This window comes from Oncorhynchus clarkii, chromosome 4 (genome assembly GCF_045791955.1).
Source record: "Oncorhynchus clarkii lewisi isolate Uvic-CL-2024 chromosome 4, UVic_Ocla_1.0, whole genome shotgun sequence".
Classification (NCBI taxonomy): Eukaryota; Metazoa; Chordata; class Actinopteri; order Salmoniformes; family Salmonidae; genus Oncorhynchus; species Oncorhynchus clarkii.
This window is the reverse complement of record NC_092150.1, coordinates 37,871,586-37,892,117: the sequence shown is the minus strand read 5'-3', so window position 1 is coordinate 37,892,117 and position 20,532 is coordinate 37,871,586. Positions and strand designations below refer to the sequence as shown.

The following is a 20,532-nucleotide window of genomic DNA, read 5'->3' as shown; positions in this document are numbered from 1 at the left end:
CAAGTGTGGGAGGTGAGTTAGTGGGGCCACCTCTCGTTGAGCGCCTACACATTCGGGCAACCTATCTTCGTCCAGGCTTTTTACTTTATAGATCAAAGGACCTTCAAAGGCAATCATGTTCGAATTTATGTTCCCCTTTTGAAGTTAACTTCTGGCCTACATTGTTGTCGTTAAACCCATCTGGTCACAGAATGTATCATTGTGTCAGTACGATTTAACAGAGCCCTTGAAAGTGAATGCCAGCCGTTTGTCTTCTCTCTAAGGGCCTGTTGTATGATGGCGTGACTGACCGGCTGGGGGTACAGAGCTGTGTGTGCGTGTGTGCATGCTCCCTCACTGATGAACGGAATGTTATTTCTGATCAGGCAGAGGCGGCCAGGCAAGGGTCCACTGTAATCCTCCTAGGGGGTGTGTTTATTGTTTCACCTCCTGTGTTGGGGTAGAGGGGTGTGTGTGTGTGTGTGGGGGGGTATATATATATATATAGATATATAGTCCCTGGTGGTCAGGGCAATACGTGGGGGGGATACAGAAGGGCAACCCATACCCCCCACCCCTACACCCACCTTCAACAAACCCTGTTGCCCTGCAGTTCTACTTTCTATATTTGTGGAGCCATCGCAGTGTGAGGTTGCTACTACAAAAACATACACACGTATCTTTCTGGCTCTGCTGCTGATATAAGGAGGGAGATTGGAGGTTGGAAGGAGAAGCTTTATTTTCCCTGAGACTGGAATGCTGGCCCTGGGCCGGCAATGCTGATACCTTTGTTTGTTGTAGTAGAGCTCTGTGTGTGTGTGTGTGTGGGTTAGGGAGGTCTTGAATGAATTGAGGTGTCTTGAAAGAATTCTCTCTTATTCCACTCATTCCCATTCTCGTCTTTATGTATTTTTCTTGTTTTTCCATGTCCTCTAATCTGTCTCCCTTCCTGAGAGCATGCTGCCTAGAGCTCTGAAGATAATCTAGGGTTCCCCCCTGGCTTGTAGCTAGGCTACATAAAAGAGTAGTGTCGGGAGTGAGTTTGTGTGCTGATTACAGTGCTAGATCTATACAGCTCTAAAGTTCACATCCTATGAGGCTTCCCTTGTATACTGAAGCACACTAAGAATAAGATGCTGTTTTAAAAGATGCCATTCCACAGTTGCTGTGCCGAAGTTTCTTGAAACTCATCTTTCTAATGGATAGTGATAGTGCTTTTTACTAGAAGTATTTCTTAGTTTGTTAGAAAGAGTCAATTCTGACTCGTTCCCAGTGTGGAAGGGTAGTTGACTCTTCCCGGAAAGGGAAGGGGTGTGAGTGAAGCACTTTGACAGAAAAAACACAGAAATGGAACATCCTTATTGTGATGCCTTTAACAAAGCCAGTCTTCAACATGACACGTGTATCTAATGACAGTGACAGAGAAACAGCCTTTGAATGCCCGAGGTAGATGCCTGAGCTGGTATGATTGGTGCCTTGATAAAGCTGGAAACAAACTCTCCGTTTGGTATAATAGGTATAGGTATAATGGTTTCCCCTCTTGCCTAACACCCCAGCGGGTTGGAGGGTTTGGTCCATGGTAATACCAAAAGACGTGACTGAAATGTACCCCCAGCAGGGTGAAGGAGGCTACCTGGGGACTCACTCTGGCTCGCTAGGGTAACAGGGTGGAGGAACATAGATAGAGAGAGCCCTACCAAGTCCCCTAAATGCTCTCTCTCCTCTCTCTCGCTCCCCTTTTTGTATCTCCCTGTAACTCTAACTCTTAGCGTTTTCTATGTGAGTTTCCTTTTGCATAACAATCCACACTCAGACCATAATATGCCCCCCACCATGCCACACCCTGCTCTGCCATCTCAACTCCTTAGTGAAGCCATAAATATGTCAGCCTCATAGGCTGTTTGGGGCATTTTTCTGCTCCAGCTCCGAATATCCTGGGAGTCCAAATTAAGTCGTTCTGGCAGCGGTTGGATCTAGTCTCCCTCCTAAAAGGCACCCTGTTCCCTATATAATGCATTACTTTTGACCAGAGCCTTGGGCTCTGAAAATGGGATGCTATTTGGGACAAAACCTCAGTCTGGCAGTGGTTGGATATAGGTCTCTGGCTCTAGCTAGCTTCCTCTCCTTTCCTCTGCTGCTGAGACAGGCGGCCACATCTCCCGTGGTTGTTGTTCTGCTCAGCTGTGAGGTTCTTGATGATCTACTGTGGCTGCTTTACTTTGACCTACTGATCAAACGTTTATGTAATCCCTAAGCAGATAGTTGTGTGTTATGCTAAATAAAAGAGAGAGAGAGAGAGAGAGAGAGAGCGAGAGAGGGAGAGCGAGAAAGATGGCTTGGTTACCATAGCCGCAGGTTTTTTCCAACGTATTGCCTTGGGATTTGTTTGGATACCGCCTGCCTGGCCTGGACAAGTCATTGAGAGTTTATTTTCATTAGACTGTTGCATAAATAGCCTACTTTTTGTCACATTCCTGCTGTGAACTGGGTTATAGCACTGCCACAACCTGTTAACAGAGGAATGGTGAAAAAACAACTCAGTTTTGCAACAACAAAGATAATTGACACATGTGTGCATGTGGCGTGTGTGTTTGCAAGCATGTGCGCATGTGCGCATGCATTTAGGTTGTGTGAGAGAAAGTGAGGTTGCACAATTGCCACAGGAGAGGGACCTGTAGGGCGTGGCATGTTGGTTACTGGAGAGGAAAGGCCCGGAGGTGGCACGCTGACCACTGGAAAGGAAAGGCCCTGGGTTGGAGTTGGACTGGTGCCTCCCTGGATCCGAGCTGGAGGATGAGGCTTGGTAGGGTCTGGTGTGCTAGCCACAGGAGGGGAGCTTGGAGGGGCTGGCACACTGGCCACAAGAGGGGGGTTTGGAAGAACTATCGACGGAGGCTGTATTAGATAGGAGCTTGATGGGGATGATGTCCGCTGTACCCGCTGCTCCAGCGTTCTCTTGTAGATTACTTTAAATGTCTCTTAGTATGCCTAGGAGGAGCTGGTACTGGAAGGGGGTGAAGATTTCTTTGTGCTTCTGGGTTCGGTGTGTGCGTTTTGAAGGCTTTTGGGGATGACTCCTGCACCTCCTTCTGGTAGGTTGTCTGGTTCCAAGGCAGCAGTCTTATCCGGCTCGAAGGACCATGAAGAAAAGGACTAGGTCGGAACAGTAAGCTAGGTTCCAGACTGTTTCTGCCACAACGGTGCATCGGTCATAACGTGAATCAGGATGTGGTGGTCTGGAAGAGAGATACAAAAATGAAACATTAGGACAACAAAGAAATTAACATAAAGGTGCAGACATGTCAAGGTAGTGCCAAGTGACTATGTGTATAAATAGACTTAACATATAACATCTATAAACTAAGGAGACCGCCAACACATAACTAGAACAAAGGGCCCATAGCATTTAGCATCATTAGAAAACTGAGGGCATGGCTATACAAATAAATAATAGGGCAAGTACTATATATTATTTAGGATTTACATTCTCCAAACAGTATAATAACAAAGGGCACTTACTTCATCATATAATGCAGGAGGAATGCTAGGGCAACCCAGTGGCATCACCAAAAGAATATCCTAGTGTGTAGGAAGGAGCATGCTGCATCAATAAGGAACTGAAAGGGGTGAAAAGGGCAGAGGAGAGATGATTTGGGAGTGTAAACAGGTGTGAAGGAAAGGGGTGTTGCCCAAGGTAATTGGAGACAGTTAGAAGACTGTAGGGGGTGGCATGACCCTTCACAACACTAGCCTTAAATTAAGACCAAAAAGCAAATTTTTGTTTTCATGAATTGTTACGATATAGCCAATTATGTCTTTGCAGCTGGTGCATCTAGCGGAAATCGCTCAGTTCTGCCTACAAGGCAAGATTCATGACTATAAACGTCAACCTGCGTGCGAGTGTGTTACCCTCTAGGCCAAGTATGCAAATCCCAAGGTAACCACTCGGTGAGAATCACTGACCATAGCAAACCTCTCAGTCTTTTAAGGCTCCAAGTTACTCCTATCATCACTGAACAAAGACAGTCCAGTCGTCTCTCTAGTCCTTCCATGACGTCAAAGATGTACTAAATACCTGGAAAGATCTGATAACGTTATCCCGCTGGATGTTTTGTATACCTAATGAAGTTCAGTGTGTTTATTGAAATTCCTTCTCTGGGGTGCATAGCTTTGTCATTAGCCTTTTCCATTCTGATTGGCATTCCCATTCCATTCTTTAACTTTTCCTTCTCTGCATTAGTCTTATATGTTCATCCTCATCTATGCTATGGGATGTCCAGCCGAAGCTCCAACGATCATTGATGCCGCATGAACTTGACTTTTCCAACTCAATTGCCCAATAGCCATGGAATAAAAATTAAGCTATTTATTTCTGTATTCATGCTCCAACTATTAGTAGCCTAGTCCCAGATATGTTTGTGCTATCTTGCTTGACAGTGACCATAGGAGTTTGAAAGACAGCATAAACAGATCTGGGACCAGGGTACCTAGGACAGAACAGTCAAAACTCCGTCGTGAATTTTAAAAGGCCCTTCTCATTCATAGGAGGGCCTAGCTCTCAGCGTGTAGCCCTGGGCAGGGCGGGCGGTTTAGCAGCGGAGTGGATATCAGTTGGAGAGTGGAGCTGGCACCCTCTTTACATAACAGCCAGGGTGGCCACTCAGTCTGTTCGACTAGGCTATCTAGATGTAGGCTTGGGCGGTATCCAGATTTTCACACCGTTTCTGTACCATATTGGGATATGCATTATTACTGGAAGTACACACGAGGGCCGCTATTTCTCAAAATAAGTATTATTACAATAATTGACTCACTAAAGTGCAAGGACAAATACCAGAACGTGCACCCATGAAGGGCCCCAGGACAGAGTTTGGGAAACCTTGTACTAGCCTATATTTCCCCCTCCACCGCATGTATCTGCACACCCTCTGAGCTTTGTTGGACTTTAGGGAACCCCTCCACCAGTCCACCACCCACACACCTCTAGTCTGTATCTGTCATGCACTGAACACCCCCAATTGTATTTCCAGTCTGGGCTAATTTACTCATCCATGCAATGTAAATATCAAATCCGGAACTGTTTTGGGGGTCCAGGTGGTAAGAACGAGACGGACGGGCCCCAGAACTGTTCCCCACTCTATTTCTCACACACACACACACACACACACACCAGCGCTTGTCTGTATTCAGGGGTCGGTGCGTTTGACTCCCGGGCCCCTGAGGGCCCCTGAGGGCCCCAGTTGGCGTCCCTGGGACAGATCACCTCCTGTGAGGTCACGTCAGAGGAAATGCCTGAGGGGTGAAGTCAAGGGGGTTAGGGTTAGTCTGTGTGTGCGTGCGTATCTGCGTGGTGCGTGCGTTTGTACTCCCTGGAGGCTGCAGCTGTGATGGCACAGGCAGAGGCTCCAGTCCTGTCACAGTGTGCCACATCGGGAGGCAGAGGGGAAGGAGAGGGGCAACCACAGTGGTGGAGGCTGGGCGGCTGTGGGGGAATGGTGGAGTAGCCCTGGGAGAAGGGAAGAGTAGTGGTGGAGGGAAATGGAGATGAAACTGAATAAAGGGGAAATCTTGACTTATTTGATTTGGTTCCTTACGCAATATGAGGCCAAAGACAAGTGAAAAGTAGATCTGAAATCTATTGTGGATCATTCAAAACAACTTGTGTACCCTTAGGGCAATTACTATGCATCTTAATTGGAGTGCTGAAGGTGTTGCACTGATAACCTTCTGAAGGAAAACATGTCTGTTCTAATTTCAATAGATATTTGGTCCAATTAAAACGGCTATTTTCCATGCTGTTTATTAGATAGACATTCAGTTGTGACTTCATAGTATCTACTTATGACCACTAATGAACTAGAGTACGGTGTACCTATAGGTGAAAAGGAGACAATGTTCTTGGGAGCTGAAGAAAGAAGAGGGAGGAGAGAGAGAAGAAAGGGGAAAATGTGGATGAGGTGGCGGAGGAGATGCCTTTGGTTTTCTGTGAGATGCTGCAAAAGTGGTTGAGTTTGTGTGGAATGAGGTTGAGCCGTAGCAGATGAGGAACCAGCCGGTAACCGCCTGGTCTGTGTGATGATTGTTTACACAGGTGCTGTTGTGTCTGAGAGCCAGAGCCACAAGATCATCCAAAATCACACGTAGAGTCCCTCTACAAAACAAACCCTCGCAGCCTTTCAAAAAAAACAAAAAAAACATAGAACTTAAAGGGTAAAGGGTCTCATGTTCTACTATGTTTCATTGAGGATCCAAGGGAGGTCTTGGATTTGTGTGTGGATGTGTGTAATGCATAGCAAGTGTATGTATGCGTGTGTGGGAGAGTGAGAAAGAGTAAGTGTTTGTGTTATCTGTGTTGTGCTGTGCCATGGCCCGCGTGGCAGTCTCTACCTGGATGACTTCATGGCTTGGCCCGGGTGTCTGGTGTGAGGAGAAGCAGAAGCCTTCGATTAGCGAACAGCTAGGCTGAGGTCATGGTGAGATAGGGGCCTGTGGAAACACTGATGTTACACTAACATCACATTGGCCCCAGGCCCCACGGCAGTCACAGCTCCCTGGGGACCCCCAAAACCCGGGACAGTCAAAACCAGAATAGGCGGACCTCAGACCAAGCTATACTGACCAAATCTAGTCCACCACCAAACAGCTGGTCCTCTTCTATGGAGACACACACACAGGGGCAGCTGACCCCGAGAACGGGCCAGGAACTTTGACTTGGATGGATTGTTTTTTAATCCGCCAAACCTTTTTTAGGTTAGTGTTGGTCTCTTCCTACCCCATTTCCACCACCGTGGCCATATAAAAAGTTTTACATACTTCCTCTGTTATGACATAACCTTGTGGCTCGCAGAGATGATGTCATGATGATCTCTTGGACAGACTGGTTTGGTTTACGTGATTCGGTACTCTACTCAGGAACCTGGCTGATGGTGGATCATGTGCCTTTTCGCTCGTGTTATGTAGCAATATGATGACTTGATCATAATACCTTTCTCTGGACGCTGTTTATTAGGCTGTCCCAGGTATTCATTTCCATATATCATTGAGAGCTCTCCTATTGGTGTGTCATGTGTGTGTACTATATCTCATTGCAATAAACGTCTTTCCAATGAATGCTTTGTGTGTGCATCTGTCCGTGACTGCACGCGCCTAGATATGCACTTGTGTATGTGCCTTAACCCTGTCTGTCTATGTGTGTTTTCTAGACGGAGGCCATGCGGCGAGCTCTGAAGGAGCTGGACCTAAACATCGTTGAGATGTCAGATGAGAACGCCACTCTGGACGGAGGAGACGTCCTCTTTACAGGTACACAACGTTCCACTAATCGCACACCATTAAAACCATGGGCATCACCATCCTCTTAGTTATCACTATGGAAACGGATACAGTATACAGGTATTCAGCAAAGCTAAACATGTATGACCACTTGATCATGCATATGACCCATCACCACAGGTGGTGAACAAACATTGTTCCCGAATAACTAATTCGGAATAGTCAAGTAGTTGAGGTGACCTCAACTGAAATGGCGTACAAATTACAACTGTCTGACTGTTATATCTTTCTATGTGACCTCACAAGAGTGTTTTTCCTTACAGCAGTCTGCCCCATTGCATGATTGAAAATGATTATCTCAGATGGCAATATTATACACCCATCTCTCACATACACACACACCCTATTTCATCACAATAGGAACCTTGTTCCACAATAGTCATCTCACAATGAACTAGCTGAGAACGTACTGTAGGTAGAGTGCTAGTGAGGTGAGGTCTTTATTATGGTCTACTCTGTACATTCTGTAACAGTTGTGCAGCTTTGCCTGTGAATGTTATGTGGGTCATGCTCTACACCATGCAGGGCTTGGAAAAAGCACTAGAACACTTAATTGAGTTTCTAGACGCTGGCTCTCTGTGGTACGTTCCTCCCATCTCCCATCCAGCTGAAATTGGTTTCACTTGGCAGGCAGGGCTAGGAACATTTCCTCTTGGCAACGACGTCGCTAACGGCTCATTTATAAAAGCTCAACGGCTACACCCATTCTCTCTGCAGTGCTCTTGAGTGGCGACCCAAACAGGCCGTACTTTCTCTCTTTCTGTTCTATCTTTCTCTCCATCCATACTGACCACAGGTTGTTGTCTGTTTCTCCTCAGGTAGAGAGTTTTTTGTGGGGCTTTCCAAACGCACCAATCAGAAAGGAGCAGAGATCCTGGCCGATGTGTTCAAGGTGAGTGAGAACAGACTAGAGCAGTGCACCCTGGGAATATTCAGACTGACTTCCTGTGTCCTCAAGCCACCATTACTGCCCCCCTGAGGTAATCATGGTCTCATTCAGGGGCCTCAAGGGCCTCAAGGCATTTAAATACGCTATTGTCTCTGCAATTGATTAGATGGCAAACATGGTGTCTCAGGAATGTATGGCTAGGAGAAGAGGATGATTCCAGTGGTTTCGGGAAAGAATGCCTTTTGCTGATTCATGGGGTCATTTCCTGGCGAGTTCAACACCCAACAGGAATTTGACCTTTCCTCGCTGCCCTGTTTCCGCTCCTGTCTGTGTCCAATTTAAATTCCACCATGGTATCTCTCTCAGCCTCTCACTGTTATTCATTATCCTTGATAAGTCAGGTATTGATGATGCGGCTCTTGGAAAACGTACAAGGCTTTTTCCCCTCTACAGCTCCCATTGTTTTTCCTCCTTCCTTTATTAAATTCAGGATAATTTTACAGCCTGTTCTGTTCAGGCCAGGATTATCCACATATGTGATTGGGGGGTTAAATATGTAAAGGACAGTCTCTTACCCTTGTTGAGTGAAGGACATGCGAGAGGAAGATCAAAGTGCATGGGGAGACATCTTTGTCTTGTCTTCCATTCAAGATCATAACACTTAATACTGTATCTTCAGGCCAAAGGTATGTGGACACCTGCTCTTTGAACATCTCATTCCAAAATCATGGGCAGTAATATGGAGTTAGTCCCCCATTAGTTAGGCTTTCCATTAGATGTTGGAACATTGCTGCAGGGACTTTCTTCTATTCAGCCACAAGAGCATCAGAGAGGTCTGGCACTGATGTTGGGTGATTAGGCCTGGCTCTCAGTCGGTGTGCCAATTCATCCCAAAGGTGTTTGATGGGGTTAAGGTCAGGGCTATGTGCAGCTAGTCAAGTTCTTCCACACCGATCTCGACAAACCATTTCTTTATGGACCTCGCTTTGTGCTCTAGGGCATTATCATGCTGAAACAGGAAAGGGCCGTCGCAAACTGTTGCCACAAAGTTGGAAACACAGAATCCTCTAGAATGTCATTGTATGTGGTAGCGCTAAGATTTCCCTTCACTGGAACTAATGGGCCTAGCCCTGCAGCTGCTCGGCCATGGAAACCCATTTCATGAATCTCCCAATGAACAGTTCCTGTGTTGACGTTGCTTCCAGAGGCAATTTGGAACTCGGTATTGAGCGTTGCAACCAAGGACAGACATTTTTTACACGCTTCAGCACTTGGCTGTCTCGTTCTGTGAGCTTGTGTGGCCTACCACTTTGCGACTGAGCCGTTGTTGCTCCTAGACGTTTCCACTATAACAGCACTTACAGTTGAATGGGGCAGCGCTAGCAGAGCAGAAATTTGACAAACTGACTTGTTGGAAAGGTGGAATCCTATGACGGTGCCACGTTGAAAGTCAATGCCACGTTGAAAGTCAATTAACTCTTCAATAAGGCCATTCTACTGCCAATGTTTATCTATGGAGATTGCATTAATGTGTGCTTGATTTTATGCACCTGTCGGCAACGGGTGTGGCTGAAATCGCCGAAATCCACTAATTGACCTGGGGCTAGCGGGTATTTGCCATCTCCCTGTAAATTAATTAACATATATTACAAGTAGGGCAGTTAACGTTGTAAGGAATCTTCACTCAAAACTTCTCTCTCTGCTGAACACAACTCTAGGATGGTCCATGGGATATGACGGGTTGTTATCATGTGACTCACGATAAGCTCAGGGGAGGACATTTGCCTGCTGCTATCTTTTCTGAGTCACTGTTTGGGCTAAACTGCCGCTTCATAAAGGAATGAGGACTGTATTGAACTGTGCTTATAATGTCAAAATACCCTCAAATGGGAAATATCCATTGCCAACTGGACAGAGGCGCTTTCCATTTCAGCACCACAGAGCTCCGCTATACCTGTCTCAATGAGTGGAGATGCAGGAGAAGCGCTGTCCATTCAGCGGTGCTGAATATGGGCGCGTCCTCATCGCCCTATTAAAACGTATGTGTTGAGTCTCCCTTTGTACTTCCGGGTTTCACCATTTGTTTGGTCAAGTTTTCTTTTTTCAATGTTTTTGACTATAGAACCATGGCTGAACTAAACTTGACAAATAATTAATGGTTCCTCTGATATTCCTGTGTGGAAGTTGTAGCTCTATTTGAACTTCTCCCTCAAATGGTCACCTCCTGTGTCCTCTCTCACCTCCTTTTGAAAAAGGTCCAAGTTAATCGAGGAGAGTGAACATGGATGGGCATTTTTCAAAGTATGCACGTTTTTCTCCTCTGACAAAACAAAAGCTGATTCAAAGGAGGTGTGGCAGATTTAAACACACTTCTGCGCTGGGATGCACATGAGTATCCTCGATGAAAAGGTGGCTATCGAGGAGGGGAGGACACTCTTCCTTTTGCATACTAACGAATTGATGTACTCCTCTACTACTTATTGGTCTCCGGGCCATGGAGGAGAGAGGACGGTCTTTTGCCCAAACCCTATGATCTCGATCCCCCTCTACCTCTGCTAGCCCGTGGTCATGTTACGCTAGCCCTTTCTTAACCTCAGATAGCCCCTGGTCAAACCGTGCTAGCGCCACCTCAACCCCTAGCCCCAGGTCAAACTAAGCTATCTCTTCAACTGTTAGCCCGAGGTCAAGCTACACTAGCTCCACCTCAACCGCTAGCCCCAGGTCAAGCTACACTAGCTCCACCTCAACCGCTAGCCCCAGGTCAAGCTGTGCTAGCTCCACCTCAGCTAGCCCCAGGTCAAGCTGTGCTAGCTCCACCTCAGCTAGCCCCAGGTCAAGCTACACTAGCTCCACCTCAACTGCTAGCCCCAGGTCAAGCTACACTAGCTCCACCTCAACTGCTAGCCCCAGGTCAAGCTACACTAGCTCCACCTCAACCGCTAGCCCCAGGTCAAGCTGTGCTAGCTGCACCTCAGCTAGCCCCAGGTCAAGCTACACTAACTCCACCTCAACCGCTAGCCCCAGGTCAAGTTACACTATCTCCACCTCAACCGCTAGCCCCAGGTCAAGCTGTGCTAGCTCCACCTCAGCTAGCCCTAGGTCAAGCTACACTAGCTCCACCTCAACCGCTAGCCCCAGGTCAAGCTGTGCTAGCTCCACCTCAACAGCTAGCCCCAGGTCAAGCTGTGCTAGCTACAACTCAGCTAGCCCCAGGTCAAGCTATGCTAGCTCCACCTCAGCTAGCCCCAGGTCATGCTGTGCTAGCTCCACCTCAGCTAGCCCCAGGTCAAGCTACCCTAGCTCCACCTCAACCACTAGCCCCAGATCAAGCTGTGCTAGCTCCACCTCAACAGCTAGCGCCAGGTCAAGCTGTGCTAGCTCCACCTCAGCTAGCCCCAGGTCAAGCTACCCTAGCTCCACCTCAACCACTAGCCCCAGGTCAAGCTGTGCTAGCTCCACCTCAACAGCTAGCGCCAGGTCAAGCTGTGCTAGCTCCACCTCAGCTAGCCCCAGGTCAAGCTATGTTAGCTCCACCTCAGCTAGCCCCAGGTCATGCTGTGCTAGCTCCACCTCAGCTAGCCCCAGGTCAAGCTACACTAGCTCCAGCACAATATCCTGATGGCGCCCATCCTTGGTATATGTTCTCAAACCCCATGCCTGGAGCATACCATGTACCCCCTGTCAGTATACCACCAGCTGCCAATGTGGTAAACCTGTTTATAGTTAGCATCAGCCCATGGGATACCAAATCCATCATTGCCAACCTTCAGAAGTGGAAGGGAAAGTGATTTTGCACATTCTGCCTTTCAGAATCTTCCTTTATTTACCTATAAACAATCAAGAAATCTATCAGTCATGTTGGTCAAATCAGAAGGAGCCCTCAGACTTCTAGCCCTCAGACTCCTAGGACCTATGAGATAAATGGCATGTATAATTTGCACTACTAAAGGAGTTAATTATATGTGTTCTTGCAATAAGATCTACACTGTGTACAAAACATAAGGAACAATATTGAGTTACACCTCTTTTTGCCCTCAGAACAGCCTCAATTCGTCACAGCATGAACTCTACAAGTTGTCGAAAGAGTTCCATAGGGATGCTGGCCCATGTTGACTCCAATGCTTCCTACAGTTGTGTCAAGATGGCTGGATGTCCTTTGGGTGGTGGACCATTCAGATTGTTGGGTTAAATGTTGAAGACACATTTCAGTTGTATGCATTCAGTTGTGCAACTGACTAGGTATCCCCATTCCTGTTCCCTTTCTCATTCTTAATACACACGGGAAACTGTTGAGTGTGAAAAACCCATCAGTATTGCAGTTCTTGACACACTCAAACCGGTGTGCCTGGCACCTACTACCATATCCAGTTCAAAGGCACTTAAATATGTTGTCATGCCCATTCACCCTTTGAATGGCACACATGCACAATCCATGTCTCAAGGCTTAAAAGTCCTTCTTTAACCTGTCTCCTCCCCTTCATCTACACTGATTGAAGTGGATTTGATAAGTGACATCAATAAGGGATCATAGCTTTCACCTGGAACCACCTGGTCAGTCTATGTCATGGAAAGAGCAGGTGTTCCTAATGTGTTGTACACATGTGTTGTACACAAAAACATTCCACGCCTTAAAAGTACACCTGGGAGAACATCAATCCACTATCAGACATCAAAATATCACCTCGCAAGTTGCGAGACATTTTATAGCACAAAGGCACTATAAATTAATGACTTGGTGTGGCGGTCGGAAAAAAGCTTATCCACAATGCAGAGGATATACAATTTTAAATTCCGTATCACCACACGGTTTAAACAAAGAACTAGATTTCACCTCCTTCCTGTAGGCCAAATTTAGACTCATACAAAAACACTGTCCATATCATATTTTGCATAGAATTTATGAGTTATCCCCACATATTTATGAACAATCAAATGTCCTTTATGGTTAGCTATCTCATAAACCAGACACCTAAGGCAATTGATTCATGCCTGATACCCCCAGTAGCCCTTTGTGTCTGCTCCCATACCCTAACATTCTTTGTGATTGTTACTTGTCTATAGGTAGACCAGAGAGTCACGGTTATTATAGTAAACTAAAACTAACACGGAAACGAATCGTGAAAAAAAAACAATGAATTAACAAACCTTCTTGAAAATCTAAAACTACACTGAAACTATTATCTTAGACACTAAAACTAAATAAACATAAAAAACCCATCATGAATTATGTTCACTTTTAGTTTTTTTCCCTAAACTTTGGGCAGAAATCTAATGGGGTTGTCAATAGGATCGAATGGGGTTGTCAATAGGATCGAATGGGGTTGTCAATAGGATCGAATGGGGTTGTCAATAGGATCAAATGGGGTTATCAATAGGATCTAATGGAGGAATCAATAGGATCTAATGGGGTTATCAATAGAATCTAATGGGGTTATCAATAGGATTTTCAAACTTTTTGGGGGTGGGGGTTCAAGCTACTGAATCTGGTGGGTAAATGCAGCCAGGAGATAGCTGTAACGATATTCATAGGTGGAAGAAGGTGAAGAGGACCAAGGTGCAGCGTGGTACGTATTCATGGTAAATTTAATAAAGAAACTGAACACTAGAACAAACAAAAAAAACAAAGCGGAACAAACGAAACAGTTCTGTCTGGTGCAGACACACAAAGACAGAAAACAACTACCCACAACTCAAGGGCGAAAACAGGCTGCCTAAGTATGGTTCTCAATCAGAGACAACAATTGACAGCTGCCTCTGATTGGGAACCATACCAGGCCAAACATATAGAATTACAAACATAGAACAAAACATAGAATGCCCACCCCAACTCACGCCCTGACCAACCTAAAACAGAGGCATAAAAAAAGAAACTAAGGTCAGGACGTGACAATAGCGATGTTTCAAGTAGGGCTAGCTTTTGCATCACTATTACTAGCTATCACTAGCTACCAGTGAAAAAAAAATTGGGTAGGTAGCTAACTTGATTATTCTTACATATACTACATTTGTCATTTGAATAACGATTTAGCCTAGTTATTGTCAAAATGACAAAAACAGTAGGCCATTTCAGTCAACTAAATGCCCTTTCTTTTCAGTCATATTTTAGCCACATCACATTTGTATTGCCTCAGTAACCTACAGTAAACATCACTGACTTTCATGTGCACAAAAATACAGGAAACATCAACAAAGTGTCTTAATAGGGCGTTGGGCCAATACGAGCCAGAACAGCTTCAATGGACCTTTGCAAACATTCAGCATAGTGTCTAGAACTCACTTGGAAGGATGTGACACCAGTATTTCACAAGAAATTCCAGGTGCCGCTCCAGAATCTCCCATAAGTGTTCAAATCGGGTTGAGATTCTGGTGACTGAGACGGCCAAGGCATATGGTTTACATCATTTTCATGCTCATCAAACCATTCAGTAACCCATTGTGCCCTGTGGATGGGGGCATTGCCATCCTATGGGGGCATAGCCATGGTAGCCAAAATAATTGCCTGCCTAGCATTTTTATACATGACCCTAAGCATGATGGAATGTTAATTGCTTAATTAACTCAGGAACCACACCTATGTGGAGCATCTGCTTTCAAAATACTTTGTATCACTAATTTACTCAAGCGTTTACATTATTTTAGCAGTTACCTGTACATAGCCTTGTACTACCAACATATTTTTCTGCATAACATCCTATCGCATGATTCTCTTCTGAACAACCAAACTGGCAGAAGAACACTGTACACTGTATCAGATTTTTTTTTTAATAGCACACCCCTTGACAGGGCTCCAGATTAGTGTGAGCAACTTTTTCAGTTGGTGGCACCAGCCCATAATTTGGTCACACTATTTTGTTTTCCCGGTGAGACGCTATATATTTTTTATCATTCACTCTATAAAGTGCTTTAGACTGTATACTAGACTACTGAGATGGTAGGAAACCAAATAAATAAGTTGTTCATCTAACATGTTCAAGCAGGAATGCATTGTTCAAAATATTTTTGTGAAGCCTAATCCAGTGATTGTCATGAATTGTGAGTTGTCAATTGGGTGTTGTTCTATTTTACTGTTAAGATAGGGCTCCAGGAGGACAAGGAAGAGCTGGGAATGAGGAGGAAAGGACAATAGTGGAAGTGCATAAAGATGGCGGCCCCCATGCACTTACCACAAATGCCTCATTTGCTGTACTGTACATTGCTCTCCTTTACCTTGTGTGTAGTCAATAGCACAGTATACATGATCCCAATTCTAGCTCCAAGACGGCGACAATTTGAACCTAAAAAGTACTGATTTATTGGCACGTTGAAACATGTTGCACGTCGTAGTTGGATAGTGGTAAAACAAACATTCCGACTGTCAGGAAATGCTGTTCCTTCAGAGAGGATCAATTTGCTTTGATCTAGGCCTACTGTTAAAGTGGCACACCACTCTCCCTTTTACCTCATTTAACACCTCAATAGGTGGCCCAGGTAAGTCATGACACACTTAATGTGGACCAGGCCAGAGAAACAGGGGCAGATATGATGTGGCAGATATCGGTCGGATGACAAAGCGGAGTGAATTGACACTCCATATAACATGTCCATTCCTGCCTCAGTGAACCTGGGATTCCAACCCATGTCACAACACAACATACTCCAGAAGCTAATTAATAGCCCACCAGAACCCCTGTTACCATGGGGTAGATATGGTATGACAGACCAAAGTAGGATGACACCACATCATCAGTCGCTCTCTGAGCAGTAGCAGTAGTCTGGTCCTCCAGAAACAAACCATGGAACAGAGAGCTCTAGACTAGAACTATATAGGAGTGTCTGGCACGCGAGGCTAGAGAAAGACGCAGCCCTGTAAAAAATAGCCTCTGCCAAGTCCCAAAAAAGTCCTCCTACTCCACATTTACTGAATTGGTTGAACAGTGCGGAAGAGAACCTCCCGACAGCTTCTTCTCGTCGAGACCAGTATATAGGGGATCTAATGTCAAGCGTTTAATTTACGCCTGCTAGTTTAGGTTTTTACAGACTGAGGGGAGGGGCCAGTGGCCTGGGGCTCTGGTGACCTCAGAATCTCAACCAACCAGTGGCCTGGGGCTTTAGGGACCTCATCTCTAAGACTCTCAACCAATGCCGGTTCGGTTACCTTTCCCACTGGGACCTGTCTAGTCCAATGATGTTAGGGCTTGCATGTTTGCAGGACTATGCTGTGTAATCCAGTAGGTTTGTTGTGTGTTTGCAAGACTATGTCCACGGTCCATGTAATGCAGTAGGGTTGTTGTGTGTTTGCAGGACTATGCCGTATCCACTGTCCCTGTCACTGATGGCCTACACCTGAAGAGCTTTTGCAGCATGGGAGGACCAGGCCTCATCGTGATTGGCACCAGCGAACCGGCTCAGAAAGCCCTGAAGGTATCAGTCACCATTGAGTGCATGGGTCATGCAAGATAGGTTCAGAGGACATAGTTCTTACTTTCCTTTGCAGCATCTTGTAAATTATGTTTAGATTAATACATGTTTAATAGCGTTTGCAGAAAACATAACTGAAATAACTCCTATCTCATCCCAATAGATTTTCTTCAAGTTCAATTTGTGGTGGTCATTCTCATACAAGCAAAAAATTATTAAAACAGTACCGTGCTTAATTGCTTTCTCTTTTCAAGAGCTATTTCAAGTTACCCATAATCATAAGTCAATGTTTATAAGTCCAGGTAGCAGATAATGGACCCTATCAGTTTATGTAGTTGGTGCTGTATATTAACTAATGGGTTCTAACTTGAAACATTTTTGTCAGTTTACAATTTTACAATGTATGCTCGTCGTATTTCAAAAACACAAAGACCAGGCTCTGTCGCAGCCGGCCGCGACCGGGAGCTCCATGGGGCGACACACAATTGGCCTAGCGTTGTCCGGGTTAGGGAGGGTTTGGCCGGTAGGGATATCCTTGTTTCATCGCGCACTAGTGACTCCTGTGGCGGGCTGGGTGCAGTGCACGCTGAGACCAGGTCGCTAGGTGTACGGTGTTTCCTCCGACAAATTGGTGCGGATGGCTTCTGGGTTGGATGCGCGCTGTGTTAAGAAGCAGTGCGGCTTGGTTGGGTTGAGTTTCGGAGGGCGCATGGCTCTCGACCTTTGTCTCTCCCGAGCCCGTAAGGAAGTTGTAGCAATGAGACAAAACAGTAATTACGAACAATTGGATACCATGAAATTGGGGAGATTTATTTATATATTTTTTATAAAAAAACACAAACACTGCTGGATTATCCCAGATGCCAAGATCAGTGGAGGAACATATTCCCTGTTGCCTACTGTACGTGGTAAACTGTAAGTGGCACTTCACTTTTTAATATGGAACATGGCTGAAATAATTTTTATACAATATTCACAAGACACAATTACAGTCTTTATGGAATAAAAATCTAATTTCTTTCAATTATATGTGGAAATCAATGATGTACAGTGACTTCAGAAAGTATTCACACCCCTTGACTTTTTCCACATTTTATTGTTACAGCCTGAATTTAAAATTGTATAAATCGCTGGCCCACATAATGTCAAAGTGGGATTGTGTTTTTTGAAGGAAAAAATCAAATTAAAAATGAAAAGCTGAAATACCTTGAGTCAATAAGTAGTCAACCCCTTTGTTATGGCACACCTAAATAAGTTCAGGAGTAAACATTTGCTTAACAAGTCTCATTATACGTTGCATGGACTCACTCTGTATGCAATAACAGTGTTTAACATGATTTTTTTTATGACTACCTCATCTATGTACCCCACACATACATACAATTATCTGTAAGGTTCTTTAGTCGAGTAGTGAGTTTTAAATACAGATTCAACCACAAAAACCTGGGAGGTTTTCCAATGCCTCGCACAGAAGGGCACCTAAATCAGATATTGAATATTGATAATTTATTAATTATGGTGACATCAAAACAGTTAGAATTTAATGGCTGTGATAAGAGACAAGTGAAAATGGTTCAACAACATTGTAGTTACTCCACAATACTAACCTAATTGACAGAGTGAAAATAATAAACATATTCCAAAACATGTATCCTGTTTGCAACAAGGCAATATTCAAGTAATACTGCAAAAAATGTGGAAAAGCAAATAACATTTTGTCCTGAATACAAAGTGTTATGTTTGGGGAAAGCCCAATACAACACATTACTGAGAAATACTCTCCATATTTTCAAGCATAGTGGTGGTTGAATCATGTTATGGGTATGCATGTAATTGTTAAAAATGATTTAAAAAAAGAACAAGGAAAATCCTAGAGGAAAACCTGGTTCAGTCTGCTTTCCACCAGACACTGGGAGATGAATTCACCTTTCAGCAGGACAATAACCTAAAACACACTTACCAAGAAGACAGTGAATGTTCCTGAGTGGCAGAGTTACAGTTTTGACTTAAAGCTACTTGAAAATCTATGGCAAGACCTGAAAAAGGTTGTCTAGTAATGATCAACTACCAGGTGTGAAAAGCTCTTAGACTTACCTTGAAAGACTCGCAGCTGTAATCGCTGCCAAAGGTGCTTTTGCAATGTATTGACTCAGGGGTGTGAATACTTAAGTAAATTAGATATTTCTGTAATTCATTTTCAATAAATTTGCAAAAATTTCTAAAAACATGTTTTCACTTTGTCATTATGGGATATTGTGTGTAGATTTTTGAATTCAGGCTGTAACAACAAACTGTGGAATAAGTTAAAGTGTATGAATGCTTTCTGAAGGCATTGTATATAATCCCTGGATAGCCTACGCTATGTCTTGGCCAATAAGAGCCTTTGAAGCCACTGAGCTGCCATTATCCTACTCCTCCTTTGATTAATGGAAGTGGATCAGGGAAAAACGATATCTCCACATTAAAATAGCCAATTTGTCAACAATGCCACAATGTGCGCCAGCCAGCACCAATTCGAGGGATGTGGGAAGACATTTCATATGCAAGTATCTAAAATTTTGTTTTTGGTCTATTTTGAGAGTCAGACTGCTCCTGACAGCTTCTGGTACTGTGTAACCATAGCAACACATGCATGCAAATGTCTGTGCATGCTAGCTAGCGACCCCTTAAAATTAGTGGTCGGCTATTTCAGCATCACCCGTTGCTGACAGGAGTATGAAATCGAGCAGACAGCCATGCAATCTCCATAGGAAAACATTGGCAGTAGAGTGCCCTTAATGAAGAGCTCAGTGACTTTCAACGTGGCTATAGGATGCAACCTTTCCAACAAGTCAGTTTGTCAAATTTCTGCCCTGCTAGAGCTGTCCCAGGCAACTGTTAGTGCTTTTATTGTGAAGTGGAAACATCCAGGAGCAACAACAGCTCAGCCACAAAGTGATAGGCCACACAAGCTCACAGAACGGGACCACCGAGGGCTGAAAAAAATGATCTGTCCTCGGTTGCAACACTCACTACCGAGTTCCAAACTGCCTCTGGAAGCAAAGTCCACAAGACCTGTTCGTCGGGAGCGTCATGAAATGGGTTTCCATGGCCGAGTATCCGCACACAAGCCTAAAATCACCATACGCATTGCCAAGCGTTGACTGTAGTGGTGTAAAGCTCACAGCCATTGGACTCATTCTCTGGAGTGATGAATCACTCTTCACCATCTGGCAGTCCGACAAACAAATCTGTTTTCGACGGATGTCAGGAGAATGCTACCTGCCTGAATTCATAGTGCCAACTGTAAAAGTTTGGTGGAGGATGAATAATGGTCTGGGGCTGTTTTTCATGGTTTGGGCTAGGCCCCTTAGTTCCGGTGAAGGGAAATCTTAGCGCTACAGCACACAATGAAATTCTAGATGATTCTGTGCTTCCAACTTTACGGCAACAGTTTGGGGAAGGCCTTTTCTTTTCTCAGCATGACAATGCCCCAGTGCACAAAGCAAGGTCCATACAGAAATTGTTTGTTGAGATCGGTGTGGAAGAACTCGACTGGCATGCAAAGAGCAGTGACCTCAACTCCCCCATCGAACACATATTATAAAAACAGCACATTTTTCTCTCTGCACCATGGCAAAATGTGTTGCAATGCAGTAAGTTGGTTGAATTTATAGATTTTTTTTAATGCCGGGGCCTCAAATGCGGTCGTCTCGTCAAGCAGGTGTGTGTGCTCCATTGTCTGACGTGTCACATTCTGTTTCGTGTCTCTACCTCGTACTGTGTATTGACACAGAGTTGCGTGTCAGGTGTGTGTGTACACTACACGACAGTCTGTGATTTGGAGTGGTGTGTGCATGCCAGTGTCCTGCTTTGATAAACAGGGCCATCTGGCATCATTGAAGCATAAGATAATAATTCTTCTGGGGACTCCTCAATATGCACAAGGACTTAAT

The 20,532-nt window shown here is 44.8% G+C and overlaps 1 protein-coding gene across 1 annotated transcript in view; it reads left to right on the top strand.

The window, feature by feature from the left end:
• Positions 1 to 20,532, top strand: part of LOC139406789 (N(G),N(G)-dimethylarginine dimethylaminohydrolase 1-like) — a 109,649-nt gene that overhangs the window by 68,119 nt on the left and 20,998 nt on the right. Inside the window, exons 2-4 of the mRNA XM_071149825.1 lie at positions 7,182 to 7,281; positions 8,130 to 8,203; positions 16,481 to 16,600. Coding sequence (XP_071005926.1) covers positions 7,182 to 7,281; positions 8,130 to 8,203; positions 16,481 to 16,600 — 294 coding nt within the window. The remainder of the gene's footprint in view (positions 1 to 7,181; positions 7,282 to 8,129; positions 8,204 to 16,480; positions 16,601 to 20,532) is intronic.